This window comes from Trachurus trachurus (assembly GCF_905171665.1).
Source record: "Trachurus trachurus genome assembly, chromosome: 8".
Lineage (NCBI taxonomy): Eukaryota > Metazoa > Chordata > Actinopteri > Carangiformes > Carangidae > Trachurus > Trachurus trachurus.
In genome coordinates, this window is record NC_139905.1 from 23,954,838 (window position 1) to 23,969,328 (window position 14,491).

At 42.9% G+C, this 14,491-nt stretch overlaps 2 protein-coding genes across 2 annotated transcripts; one reads left to right on the plus strand and one right to left on the minus strand.

The window, feature by feature from the left end:
• Window positions 1–1,164: 1,164 nt before the first annotated feature.
• gsg1 (germ cell associated 1) lies at window positions 1,165–5,255 on the plus strand (the record flags this gene model as incomplete). The annotated part of the gene is made up of 5 exons (XM_083977724.1): window positions 1,165–1,459; window positions 3,880–3,927; window positions 4,038–4,202; window positions 4,308–4,419; window positions 4,790–5,255. 5 exons carry the CDS (start codon window positions 1,165–1,167, stop codon window positions 5,253–5,255), a joined length of 1,086 nt encoding a protein of 361 aa, XP_083833850.1.
• Window positions 5,256–5,595: 340 nt separating this feature from the next.
• On the minus strand, window positions 5,596–10,748 carry LOC310989395 (epithelial membrane protein 1). Its single transcript, XM_083976432.1, has 5 exons — window positions 10,610–10,748; window positions 8,780–8,867; window positions 7,970–8,078; window positions 6,947–7,087; window positions 5,596–6,816 (listed from the first exon to the last, which is right to left on the minus strand). The coding sequence occupies exons 2-5, from the start codon at window positions 8,855–8,857 to the stop codon at window positions 6,653–6,655; spliced, it is 492 nt and encodes a 163-aa protein (XP_083832558.1). The 5' UTR covers window positions 8,858–8,867; window positions 10,610–10,748; the 3' UTR covers window positions 5,596–6,652.
• Window positions 10,749–14,491: the final 3,743 nt, after the last annotated feature.

A 14,491-nucleotide genomic window follows, 5' to 3' on the forward strand; every position in this document is an offset into this window, starting at 1 on the left:
TATTAAATTATACACCCTAACCCTCACCACCTCTCAGAGACAAATAATTGTCACTGGAAAATGTTGGACATGTATGGTGCTGCGAAGCAATATTGCCCAAGTAATAGTGTGTTTCTGCCATATTGATTCAACCTTTCAAGGTCACGTCGATTTACACATCAAAACTGAGTGCTGGATGTTTTTACAGGCAGAAAGCATTGGAAGAGGGGGCAGATAAGAGGAGGGGAGATAAATGAAATAGATCAAAATAAGTCTAGGAATCAAAATGAAAACAGATGGAACAGAGTTGTCTGTTTTGGATTTATACTGATGGATTAAAGAGGAGCGAGACTGTGTGTGTGTGTTTGTGTGTGTGTGTGAGGGAGAGACGTGCTCACAGTTGTGTCTGACCACTGGGCTGGGATCATAAAGACTGACAGTCACTCTTCTGGCAGAGGTCACTGTGACGGCCAAAATCCTCCATCACTCTGAGCATTTGATGAGGAGTGAAAGGGAGCGCAGACGAGCAGAGGAGCGGTGCTGGATGTTTCTTTCACCTCCCTCACTTACCTGATGAAAGAACGCAGGACAAAGTAAGACGGAAGAGAGTCTGGAGGAGGTGAGTGCTTTCCCCCCACCCCACCCCCCACCCCCACCTAACCCCTTCATTCAAATTTAATATTTGATTCACTGCTTGACATCAAGTGCTCAGAGGTTTTGGTTTTGAGCGTCTGTCTCCTGCAGGGGTTCCACCGTGACGGCAATTTTCACCTATTTTCCTCTGATTCAACGTCTGTCTTCCCACCAATTACCAGTAGTGTGCTGATTTTCTGTCACACTCTCTTTTATTGTGTAGATGTGATTAGTCATGTAAAACTGCTTGCTCCCCCGCTCTTTCCTCTTTCAAACATCTCACTAATCATCTCAGGCAATTGGGCAGAGCTGCTTCTCCTTGGAGACTAATAACATGCTGCTGATAGTCTTAGTGACATGCAAGAGTGGAAGTGTACCTGAAGTCAAGTAGTCTAACAATGAAAAACTTGAGCTACTCATTCACGTGTCAGACTTTTATTGTAACATCCACTGCTGACATGTTTTTGCACATTTGACCATCTCTCTGTTTCTTTCCCTCCCTCGCTAATTGTCCTCCACCACCAGTCCAAGCCCTCCTTAAGCCCCTGCGCCATGGCGTTCCTGCAGCAGATCCGTTCCCCTCGCCTCTCCTTCATCCAGACGGTTGTTTCTCTCTTGCTGGGCGGTACTGCCATCATGTCTTCCTACTGGTGCGTGGGTCAACAGAAGGTGCCCAAGCCGCTCTGTACGCCCACCAAGCACAGCAACTGCATCCCTGTCCCCGGCGTCTCCAACTCCTCCAGCATGCAGTTCTCCTGGGAGACGGGCGACGACCGCTTTGTCTTCCCCACCTTTCACATAGGCCTGTTCTTCATCTGTGAGGAAAACATCTACACTGATGCATGGGGTGAGAGGGGAAGAAAATAGGTAGAAGTGTAAGAGATTTGAACCATTAAGAACATTTTATTGATTTTGGACTGTTGAGATCTGTCTAAAAAGGTAAATGTGAGAGAGAATAAACTCCCCGGTCCTTTCAGTTCAACATAAAAGTCCTCTTTGATCACTAAGGACTGTCAGAGGACAAAGTTGCTTATAGTCTCTTTAAAAAGCGTTAAAATGAGTGAAAGCCCACGCATGTCAGCAGTGACCCTGAAAAGGATTAAGCAGATAGAGGAAATTAATAAATGAGAGAAACTGGATTTGTACAAAGAAATCTAAACAGAAGCGACTGTAGCCTACTCAGCAATACACATGGTCATGGTCACGGCATACAATCAGTATCATTGTAAGGGATTTAATGTGTGCCTCTGGTCATATGTGCTTATCAGGTTGTGTGTGAATGAGGTGGAGGATATATTCAAGGTAAGATGAGGATCCACACAGCAACAGGGTGAAACAAATTGTATTGCAAGTGTCGCACTAGTGCAATAGACAATGAAATAGGTCACAGCAGGAAAGGAAATCCAAGGTGATAGTGTGAATTGAGGTCTCAGGTGTGTTAATTTAGTGTGTGTAGATGTGAATTTGAATGTGTTATGTGTGCGCGCGCGTGTGTGCGTGCACGCTCAGCCACAAAGAGGATTATCACTTGTGTGTGTTCTGCTCGCTGAGATTTAGACTTCTACAGCATGACTCAATTATGGATTAGAAACCCAGAGAGAGAAAGAAAGGTTAATAGGATTCACAAACATCAGCCTGGTGTTCATCGTCTCATTTGCAGCTGATTTGCAACTGAGTTTAAGTGATACTGAAGTTCAGCCAAAAGTTGCCACTGACTTCTGTTGTCAATTATATGGACCAGTCAGCATTATGTAATTAGTGGTTTGGTATCTGATTGTTGGCAGCAGTGAAAAGAAATTTCATTATGGAGGTGAATTTGCTTTAACAGCTGCAAATTTCCCCTTTAGGATGAACTGATACAGCACGGTAATTCTTTATAAATGATAATGTAGCCAAGTGTTTAATTATTCTGGAACTAATTCTTAATAATGTGTAGTTTTTAAAGGTGTGTAAGTGTAACTGTTATTTTATTATTAAAGTTGAATATCTAACATAAATATTGCTCTAATAGTTTGCAAAAATGCTTTTCTTCAAAGAGGCAATAATCAATAGGCTTACATTAAAAATGAGCCTAAACTGACATTTATCACCCTCAGCTTTTTAATGACTTTGAGCTCATTTCTGCCTTGCAACTTGACTTTGGGTTTACTGTCAGTGCTCTATAGTCAGTTTTAGTAGAACGTTTAAAGGAAAAAGCCTTAAAAAAAAGGTTAAAACCCATGAAACACCACCTGTTCAACACCAAACAGCACAGGCAACATTAGCAACAAGCTAACATCCTACTGAATGTGAATCTAGTGCAATATTAAGCTGCTAAAGGACCAGATATTTCCTTAAGGAGGTGTCGGACACTAACGAAGCTGAACTGAGCCGGTCAGTACTGGACTTATGCATGGCTCACAATGAATGTTAATGTTGCTTTGTAAAAGCTAAATTGCTTGATGTATAAAAAGAAATCTGTATGCTTTATCAATTTAAAATGCAGCAATGTGAGAGTTTAGCTCTAATAGCCAGTCACATTATATTGATGATTTTTATATAGTAGCTTTACTTTTGCCATAGCCCAGTCATTCAAAGCATTTGAATGGCTGTCTTTGCGTGTTGGTGAATGTGCTTTCTCTCTGCTCATTTGCTCGTATTTTGTCTGTCTGCATCTGCTCTCTTTTACGGCCACCGTAATTTGGAGCCAAATAGGTTGCTGTGATTATTGCAGCTGTCATGTAAGCACGTTCGTAAACAAGCCACAAAGAAGCTTAACTGACAGCAGAGACTGGTTATTTGCTGTGCGTGTTTTTTAATGCCATTGCTAGCAGAGGTGGTGGTGGGGGGGAAAAACTCATTTCAGGGGTGAAAACAAAATGCTATCAAATGGAAAAGAATAAGTGAAAATGAAAGCATTACCAGAATGAAAAATGAAGCACAATGACAAAGTCCTTTGGTTCAAATAAGGTTTTTCCTGCTGACCCCTCCCTTCCAGATTTATATGGAACAAATCCTCCTTATAATCTCCCATCGGTTTACTTAAGGCAGTGTAAACACTTAGTGCAGACTGTTACCTAAATCTGGTTGGTCACACAGTAATTTGATTGCAGTGTTAATTTAAATGTATGATATAACCTCTATGCGATACATAGAAAAGATGCTGAATACAGTGAACTCACTCAAACAGCTGCAGGCTCTGCTAAAAGCTCTCCAGTGCAAATAACCTTTCTGTTAGTATAAGGCTGGTTTATTATCAGTATTGACGTTTGCTTCTTTTATTTCTAGAGGAGAAGTGTCGAGGCTTTCACACTTTGACTCCAGGATCTGAGAAAGGTAAATGGATTCATCACTTTTCATCACTTCATCTCTCTGGGCACCTTGCTCTCAGTTGACCAATTGGTTTAAAATCCATGTCTTAGACTATCCTTGTCCTTCCTCCACAGCAATGATGTGGCTGTCTCTGTCACTGGAGATCATGTACATAGGCCTGCTGTTAATCAGCTGCATGCTGCTGTCTGTGCAGCTGTGCATCAGGGCCTGCTGCCCCTCTACGCAGCGCTGGGGCCAGCTGCTCAATTCTTTTGCTGCTGTCTTCACAGTCCTGGGAGGTAGAGCAATGTTTTTTTTCCCCTTGATAAGTGAATCAGAGTGACAGATTCATAGGACGACCTGTATTACATTACACAAATTTTTTTCCCTCTCTCTCTCCTCAGGTCTGCTTGGGATGGTGGGTCACATGATGTTCATGCAGGTGTTTCAGACCACTGTCTCAATGGGACCCGAGGATTTCAAACCTCATAGCTACGGCTACTCCTGGGCCTTCTAGTGAGTTCATTTTACACACTATAGACTCAAATCTCACACACAAATGGGGTCTGATTGAAACTGGGATGAGTGACAAGGATCAACGCACACACACAGATCCTCAGTTTACCTTCTCTCCATCAGACCTGGACCAGAATATATGGATATATCGATTCTGGATATGAAAGACTTCTTTAATGGCACTGTGTATTTGAGTCCTTTAATCAGCTGAAAAAAAACACAACAATTTATTCTGATTGACACGTCTGTAGGAACAGGAATCCAAATCTTTTATGTGTATATATAAAAAATTCATGTAACCTCAAAAACACCAACACCCTGTCCCTGTCCCTGTCCCTGTCCCTGTCTCTGTCTCTGTCCCTGTCTTCAGTGTGGCCTGGTTTGCCTTCACTGTCTGCATGTCAGCCGGGGTCTCCACACTCAACAACTACACCAAGAAGGTCCTGATGGTGGGACCGAGGCGTGCCTCTGCTCTTAATGCCTGCAGCTTTAACTTTGCGGGGCTCCTGCCACCGGCTCCTTACTACACCCCTCCCAACCCAGCCATGAACCTGGCCTGTCCTCCGTCCCCTCCCCGGATCTCCCACCTGTCCCCCTACTACGAGCCCCCGTCTGCCACATTACCGCCCTCCACCGCTCCGAGACTCACGCACTCCCACTCCCTTCCTCTCGCCCACTCGGACTCCTTCCCTCCTCCCCCCTGCCATCCTGCACCCGCGTCTCCGTTCCACCGCCTGTCCCTCCCCTCTCCCACCCCGTCTGGCTCGGCCCACATGACCCTGCCGAGGCACCAAGTGGACCGTTATGGACGAGAGGAGGACTACAGCCCACTATGATGAACTACTAATGCAGGCTGGAGCCTCTCAGAGGACCTACGCCCGTCTTGGCATTGCAGTTCAATGTTTGTCATGGTCTTGTCATGTGCTCTGAATTTACAGTGCAATCCAGTGATTCAATGAATCCAGATAATTGGCTTTGATCATAATCACTCCGTTCTAATAAAGAAGATAAATGTAGATTCAGAGGAGTCCACCACAGTTTTGTAAAGTGAACATGAGGCAGAGATACACTTTGAAGCCTCAACTCAACATTTTTTCTTATGGAAAAGAAACAAATAACAGCTTCAGCAACTGGTTTAAAATCAAGTTTTAATGTATTAAAAATCATCGTCATTGCCATTGCCAAGTAACGGTAGCAAAAATAAATCAGCAGTGACATATGGAGCGTTATGGGGAAGAGAAAATATTTACACAGCATATCTCACACTTGAAGAGTCACATCATGTAGAAACAGAACTGATTGAGAGTATACAGGTTGGTGCATTAGTGGTATAAGGCTGCATTTACAGCCAGACATGATATTAGATTTATGTAAAAGTTTCATACATTAGTGTAACAGATACAGTTTTCACAAGGTCATAATTTTGATGGATCAGAAGAAAGTTCCACTTAATATCACTTCATTATTGCTATGATGGTTCTTGGCAGGGTGACAGCTATAATGTTCTGACTATGACTTGACATTTTACTTGAAAACTAAAACTGGTCTGATGGTTTCCTCACCACAAATAATTGGAAAACAAACAGTACTACACCATTGATTTAACACATATCACTGTGTAGTCTTATTGTCAGATTACTCACAAATCTACAATCTGTCTTTAATAGCTGGCATCACGTTGTAGTTGCACTCTGTTTAATTAGTGGCACATTGCATCAAGTCAGAACAGAGCAGAGAACTATACTAATAATATAATATTGAAAAAACTATATATATATATACTAAAATCATACTCCTTTATACTCCCCTTTTTATCCAGCACATATATAAATGTACAGATGTAGACAAAAACAAACAAAAAAAACATACAGATTTTACAGATTTCACTCATCAACCTGCTTTTGTTGCAAGACAAACATGGTTGGATCTTAATCTATCAGATCGTATTTATATATATATTTTTTTATATAGATTACTGCAAAAATATTCTTAATCATTTGATGCCTTCAAGAAAATAGACTCAAATACAACTGGGTGGAACGGAGTAGTATGCATTTGAGAGGATCAAGAGGTCTGCTGTAACTGTAGCTGAATAAACATTAGCAGCTCAAACCTGGTGTCCAAAACAGACCAATAAAAACACTAACTCAATGTAACTAAACCCAGATTTTAGCTGAAAGAAACGATCCAGCCAAAGATGTTGGGCAGGTTGGAGCACTCTCTAGTGTCCTTCTCATGCGGCTGTCTTCTTGCGTAGCACGAAGTAAATGATGGAGGAGATGAATGTGAGAGCAAAGGCGATCCACGCCAGGATGAAGGAGTGACCATACCAACCGGTGCTCTCATCGATGTGGAAGCGGTCTGTGTAGATGGAGGCTGCGATCATGATGCACAGGCCTGCAGAGAAGGAAACAAGGACATCAGGGAGGAAGGACAGAGAAGTGATCGTTAGTGAGATGAATAAGAAGACATACAGAGAGGTAAAGATGACTCTATCAGGGAAGGAAACACTCAGACAAATACTCACAGGCAAGGAACTGGAAGATGCCGGAGATGGTGAACCTTTTGCCTTTCTCAAGGGTGAAGAGCTGAGCCAAAAACACAAAGATGCCCAGGATGCAGAATATGCAAGCGAGCACAGAGCTGGCCTGCACTGCCTGGAGGTAATCTGCAGGGGGAGCCAGAGAGAGAGAGCAACATGATCAGAGATGCAATGTATGGGTGTGTGTCTTGTTACTTCTAGGAAACACTAAAAGCAACAGTTAAAACAGTGGCAGGAATCTCAGGAATAATTATATAAAACAACCCAAACGTTTTAGGATTTTAAAACATCCTTAGTATGAATCCATATAAAGACAAACACATTTCCTTTAGTATGTTTCGGGGATCAAAAGTTGGAATTACAGCAAAATCAAAACTCTACCCATCACTGGAAACAGCTCATGAACATAAAGACATAAATAGAGGAAGCCACAATAATACCAAACTCTACAACTCTACTACAAAAAAAACCTTTTCATATCACTTGAGGGTATTTATTCAGCTCATAAAACATTAGTCCTCCTGATTGGATCAAAAAACCGATGACACAATAGAGACTCATCTGATGAAAACCTCCCACTGTGAATGAAAGGATCCTACCCAACAAGACGAGCAAAAAAAAAGATGATGTCACATATTTCCATGCACAGGACTTGGCAACATTTGAATTGGGGATCTGATGACAGTTGGTGAGTTGTTTTGTTTCCTGTTTAAACCTGATATCAAACCACACCCACATGACCCCGGTGAAGCATTAGCTTTAAGCGTTTTTGAGCATTACACTACAAATGAAACACTCCTTATCGTAGGCTATCTTTGCATGTTTTTATTTGTGATCGTAAATAATGGCAGGCAGGTATTTCAGCCACCCAAGAATCAAAGATGCATTGGGAAATCTACATTCACACGATGCAGTGTGGCTGAAGACCAATGAAACAAACAGTTCAGGTGCTGCACACATGGAAACATGTTCTCACACTACAGTACGTCTCTGCAGGACAAGTCTTACCTTGTGGGTAGTGTGAGCCTGTGGGAAGATCGGTGTAGTTCCATTTTCCATTTTGGAGTATCCACCGGGCCCATATGTCAGTGCTGATAGTGTCAGTCATCCACCAGGCCTGAGAAGGGACAAGTGCACAATTTTACATTTCAAATCGTGTTACAGCTCTCATACAGTGCTTGCATAGTTTACAATAGGCATCTTACACCCTAGAGGAGTCAAAAAAACAACAACAGGAGAGCCAAGCAGTGTGTGTTAACTCTGTGTCCTGTCATGAACCTGCAAAGGGACGATAATCAAACAGAGGAATGCTCATCTTCAGAGCCACAGTTTTCAGTCTGGTGAGCAAAAAATCACAACAACGCCGCAAGAATGTCTCATCTTTGCATGTGCCGGAAACACTGTGTGTGACTGACACCTTGTCTGCCGTCTACACTCTCACACCTACAGATGCGACGGCAGGTGACTACACAGTGGCCGGCCCCCGTCTGTCGTAGAGGAATGTCAGATATGTGGCCCCGAGAAGAACAGTGGACCATTGACGGAGAAGGAATGAAGGCCTCGAGTGACGACGGAGAGGTGAGCAGCTGATCACTCATCAATCTCCACTCTTTGCTCTCTGTCAGCATGTTAGCGCTGCACATAACTCCTCACCACTGTCTTTTTAACACTCGAACGGAGGGAGGAAGTTGGGGATTAGGACGCGCACGGCAAGTGTGCCTAGAGGCTGTAAGGGTTGTGTATATGTGTATATGTGTGTGTAGCGGAATGATGCATTGTTCAGGAATGTGCAGATAAAACTTGTACAATGTTACTTACATTGTCAATAGTAGCCACCAGAAGGAGGATGATGCAGAGGATGTGCAGGACAAAGATGCCAGCGAGAAGGATCAGCATGATGACTGTGCTGGGGAAAGGGAGGTGCAAAGTCAAACTCGTTACACCACTCCACCTTTATTATTATGCAATATGAATATAACCGGAAGGCTAATTCAATTCAAGCCTAAAGGAAAAAAACACACATGCACACACACCCTTAAAAGAAAAAAAAAAGAGTAAGTAACAATAAAATATGGTCTACAACAAAGGCTCTCTTCCTGGTTGCGGACAGGGAGCCATTAATGACAGCCCCAAGCATACACACACACACACACACACACACACACACACACACACACACACACACACACACACACATATACGCACACACAAAGCTTCATAAACACACTCAAAGCAGGGCTCAAACCTGGCACCCAGTCAGGGTGTGGCCTCACAACTTCTAATTACTTTGAGTTACAGCGAGCGAACTCCCAGTGAAAGGCCTGAAAATAGACTGTGAGATAAATTGTATACGTCTATATACGTGTTGCTGTGTATTTGTTGTGGCGTATCAGTGGAGTGAATCAGTTCATCCCTGTATTGAAAAATTGCATTGTTGGTATTGAGAGGGAGAAAACCCTCAGGAGGGAAGTTCATAGCAGGCAGATAGGTTCAGGCTTGTCTGGTGCTTCCATGAAATCTGCCACTCCTTAAAATAACTGTAGAGACTACCTGTTGACCCACGCCCAATCCCCCTTGTTCTGAATTACAACACCCCACACTCACACACACTGAGCCTAATCTCAGTAAGATCAGGGATGTTATTGGTATAAATTCTTATTTACACGTGAACTATGTGTGGCTGCATCCAGTGTGGAGGCTGCCCTGGGTGTGAATAGCGGAAGAGGCACATCTGGTATGTGCCGGTTCTCTCCATGGTGAAGGAGTGGTCAAGGGCTGGGGCCCACACACACACACACACGCTTGCTAGTTCCCTCTCTTTCACACGAGACCACGCTCACACCGATACACATGTGATCACACCTGACACTGACGTCTGCAAGACGTGTTTCCCACCTTTCATCGGCCTCAGACCGTTACAGTGAAGGGAAAAATAAAGCTAGTAAATATTTGCTCTGTATAATTTCTGCCTTAAGTGCTGCAAACACAAATACAGATAAGTTGTCTTGTGACAGATGAACTTTAATGAACAACTGCTGGATGGAAAAAATAACAAGTGAATGCTCAGCAGTTGGGTGCTTTAATTTAAAACACACTTGTTGAAAGCTTTGATCAAATGTTTTTCCAAAAAGAAAAAGAGAAAAATCTCTCCTGAAAACTCAAGATGTGTCAGCTGTTCCTGCTGGGCTTTTTAGGTCTGGCCTAGATGTGGCATATTTTCCGTTATACGAAATAGAATACATGTGGCTGACGATTTCAGACTTTAGAGTGGTAGTGGCAGACATCTCAGAGAAAAAAAAACATTAGTCCCATGCCCTTTAGCAGTTTAACATCCAGACCTGTCACTTCACTAAGCTAACAGCTGCCTGAACACATCTGGAAAGCAGCCTCACCCCCCCAGTAATGAAGAAGTTACTTGAATTCAGTAGCAAAGTTACCTGTGAAGGTCGAGGTGTTCATAGGACACATATAAAAAACACCTGTTTTTCCAGTGTTCCTCGACATTTTTTAAAATGTTGTTTTTATAGACAGGAAAACTTAGATAGTGAAGCCAAAGTGCAGGGCAGCTCCTGTTCCAATAGCACAGTGTTAAGCAGCAGAAGAGAAGTAAGAATTAGTGAAAAAGCAGAGGAAGAATCTTGGACTTACTGTTTAGTGGCTGTCTGTCTCCACGAGTTTAATTCCTCCTGCTCTCAATGACACTAATTTCAGACTCAGAGTCTAAATGCACAAACACTAGAATCTACCCTTCTGCCCACTTTTACTCCGCCTTCCTCTTGAGTCCACACCCCAGACAAGCCTCTCACTTGCTCACATCTCTGCCTCTTTTTCTTCTCTGCCCCCACCCCCCCCCCAGTCCCACCCTCTGTTTCTCTCTGTCTGCTTTACACACATGCAAAGGCTCAAACCAGCCACGATTTCAACAACTTCTTTTTGTGGGCAGGCGTTAGATTTTCCTCATGTGTTTGGTGTCTCATGTCTTTGTCACTAAGCTGATGGTGGTGCTTCTCTATAGGAGAGCGGTGGATGACTCACTGGTGGTGTTTGAGGTGGGAACTCCCACAACACTGGACATTATTGACAGTGATTTTTACGCATGCTACCATGGCGACAGACTGCAGCCGGGCCTAATCTCAATCACGTCGTCGCTGTCGAATATATAAACAAACTGTAAAACCTGGGCACATGAACAAACACGCACTCACCACCGCCAGTGTGGTGTTTCCTCCCGATCACCCACCCTCTGTGTTTTCCCGCTTTTGTTACAGAGGAAGAGGTTTCAGGATGAAGGAATGTTGTTGGTTGCGAGGGAAAAAGAGGTGGGGGCCAATGAGCGCAAGTCATAGCTTGAGTGAGAATGAGGGAGAGAGGAAGATGGCAGACCTGAAGGTAGTGAGAGAGGAATTTGGCAGGGGGGGTTATTGGAAACATTTCACACTGCTGTCAGTTCATTAACTCACTACTCCCTATCATTGTTTCATTGCTGGTGATTAATGTGGTCTTAGCGGTTCCAATGAGTCACAGTGATCTGCTTTCATACAGATTAGACACCATATTAAACTAAGGGAGACTCTGTTAACTTAACCTGCCAATGTCACATCACATAATTGCATGTTTGTGTTTGTTGTAGAGCTAATTGATGGTGCAGACGAGTCCCAATACCAGATGCACATGATCTAATAATCCAAAATGTTCCTCTAACTGTATGACAAAGAGGAAGACTGATTGGACATTACCGTTGTGTTTAGAGAACAGATTCTCATGTCATCCTAAAATAACCATCCTTTTTCATATGTTGTAAACACATTCAAAGCGGGGAATAGATTCACAAAATTGCAAACCCAACTCGCAGCACACTATGGTAAAAGCACGCAAACTCAAATAGATCTGACCCAGAGTTATAGATTTATGATGTGGCTCGATTTTAAAACTGTTGGGGGACAACTGGTGAGTAGAGACCAACAATAATTATCCATTTATGGTGTTAAGCAGTGATTTTACAGGTTTTTAAAAAGGTCTGCTGAGATACTGAAACAGCTGTAAGCGTAATTGGCAGTAGGAATAAAATAACAGAGAGAAGGTGAAAATCGTCATTAAAACAGAAGTGCATGACTGAAAATGGATGAAAACTCAGTTAAAGAAATGAAAGAAGGTTAACTGTCATTTAAAGAGTAAGTGCTGAAAGCAGTCATGTTATTTGAGGAGTCGGAGATGAAAGCAGCTGTGGAAGCAGTGTCAATTAACATCTAACCACTAAAAGCAGTTTAATTGTCCGTTGAAGAGTAAAACATGAAAATGTACATTTCAGTTTATGTGACAGGGGTTAAAGTGATTTGAAATTTCAGTTGAAGTGGAAGATCTGAACGTGAAATGTAAGCAGTTGAAGCGTCAAGCCGGAGAGTGGTTAAAATGTCAGGTGAAGTGTCAGATGTAAAAGTAGCTGGCCTGTTGGTTAATGAGTAAAAATTAATGTGAGTTTCTACTGACATGTAATAGGTGAAAGCAGTTAAAGTGTAAGTGTTGAAAACACCTCAAATACATTTAAGCAATACATCACGACAGGCCGTGGTATACGCTCATTAAACCACAGCTGCGGGCATTCATTCTTCATTCCGATGTATTGCTTAAATATACAGCAGTGTAGGTATGAATAGAGAATTGATTGATAGATTTGAGTGAAGTTTCTAGGTGAATGTAAGAATGAGTTTGCCCCCTCTTTAAAGGAAGAATATTAAAAAGATCCCACAGGAAGCCTCAATGAGCTGAAAATTTTGAAGTTTGAAAGATGTTTCTAGGACACATTATGAATGAGTAAGAACCTCCCAAAAATGTTTAGAAGATGAGGAAGCAGAATAATATGAATAAATACCAGCATATGAGCGTGCATGGCTGAAGGCAAGCAAGCTAATAAAAACCAGGCAGGAAAGTCAGATATAAACAAGTACGTAGATAGAGATGGACAAAAATACTGTGGGTTCGGACTGGGAGACTGAGGTCGCTTGTTTGCTTCTGGTGAGTATAAAAATATGCTGATACGCCAACAGAGGTCTGAGTCAAACGTACCTGGTCAGTATCATGTCAGCCTGCCTCAGCCTTAGGTATTAGCCGGCAGCATAATAACAGGCTTCAGAAATAATTTACCTGCAAATACAGTGACCTCAAACAGCAGCAGAGCTGCTGGAGTTTATAGCAGGGCCTCTCGTGTGGCCACATTCTGCTGGCTTCATCGGGTCTCACACACAGACACACAAACACTGTCATCTGGGATCTTTCATCTCAGGAATGAAACCATGGCACTTCTGCTTTGATTAGATTTAAGCGCAACGGTGTGTATTTCAACACGGTTGCCATGGAGAACAAAAAAAAAATCATATGCTAAACATAGACAACTCTTAAGTGACTAACTAAATGACGCTTCTGCCATGGCAACGCTTTCAGATTCAGGTTGCGCCCTATGAACATACTCATTTCCATGACAACACTATCAAAATTTGCAGAGGCCAAACTAAATACACAACCCATCTGACTAGTGAGGAGGGGTGACAGTGTTTATCCATTCATGATCAACAGTCTGAATTTCAAACACCACGCCTCGGTCCTTTACTACTCAACGTCCTGAGTGTCCCACCCAAATCCCCATGTGAAAGAAAGTCAGTTTGGAGTACAGTTATTTAATCCCCTCCAATTCTACACCACATCTGGTAAACCTAGCTAAAATAGTAACGAACAACAACGTAGTGACGAAAAACACGAGAGAGGCCGACTGAGAAAAAGAGGGAGGGGAGAGTGGAGAATGTGGTTGGACCTGATTCTGTTCTAGGCGTGTCGACCCCACCTTGGATGTGAGGTAGGCTGTGGTTCACACTGTACCCTGCAGTGTGACAGGGCACTCCTTCAGACAGCATAAATTTGCAGACTGCACTGAGAGTTGCTGAGTGAAACCAGCGTGCATGCCTGTGGAGCCAAAACTACATTGGTTATGCAAGAATCAAACCTTTTTTCAGCTCTGGGTATATTTTCAGGAGAGGAAATACCATGAGTCATGCATTAGTCAGTCGGCTATCGTTTTTCAGAGTAAAAACTTTGACCACTGCTGCCTGCATGTAGCAGGGGGGCGGGGCAGGAGTTTGGCCACAACACATTTTTTTAGATCTAAACACAAGTCAACAAATCACATGCCCGTGAAGCTTCTGAGGAAGACCAATGGGGAGGCTCGCTCGACAAACAGCCCTTTGTCGTGCTGCCATTGCTGATCGGTACTGGAAAAACCAGAGTCCTCAAGGATCACTGAAACAGTTGTGATATTGTCTGAGATGCCAAGTGTTGTGTGCACAAGTATTAATGATGATTCCTTGAAATATTTTCTCAAGGTTGGCTGGCTCGGGGTGGTTGTATTAGTTCCAGTGTGCACTTTACTGTACACTGTGGGATCATTAAAGAGTCGAATCAGCGACTCCAAAATTGCTGAAGTACACAGAATTCAACATTACAATGTGGAAACTGAGAAAACTGGCCGATCAAGAGGAGATC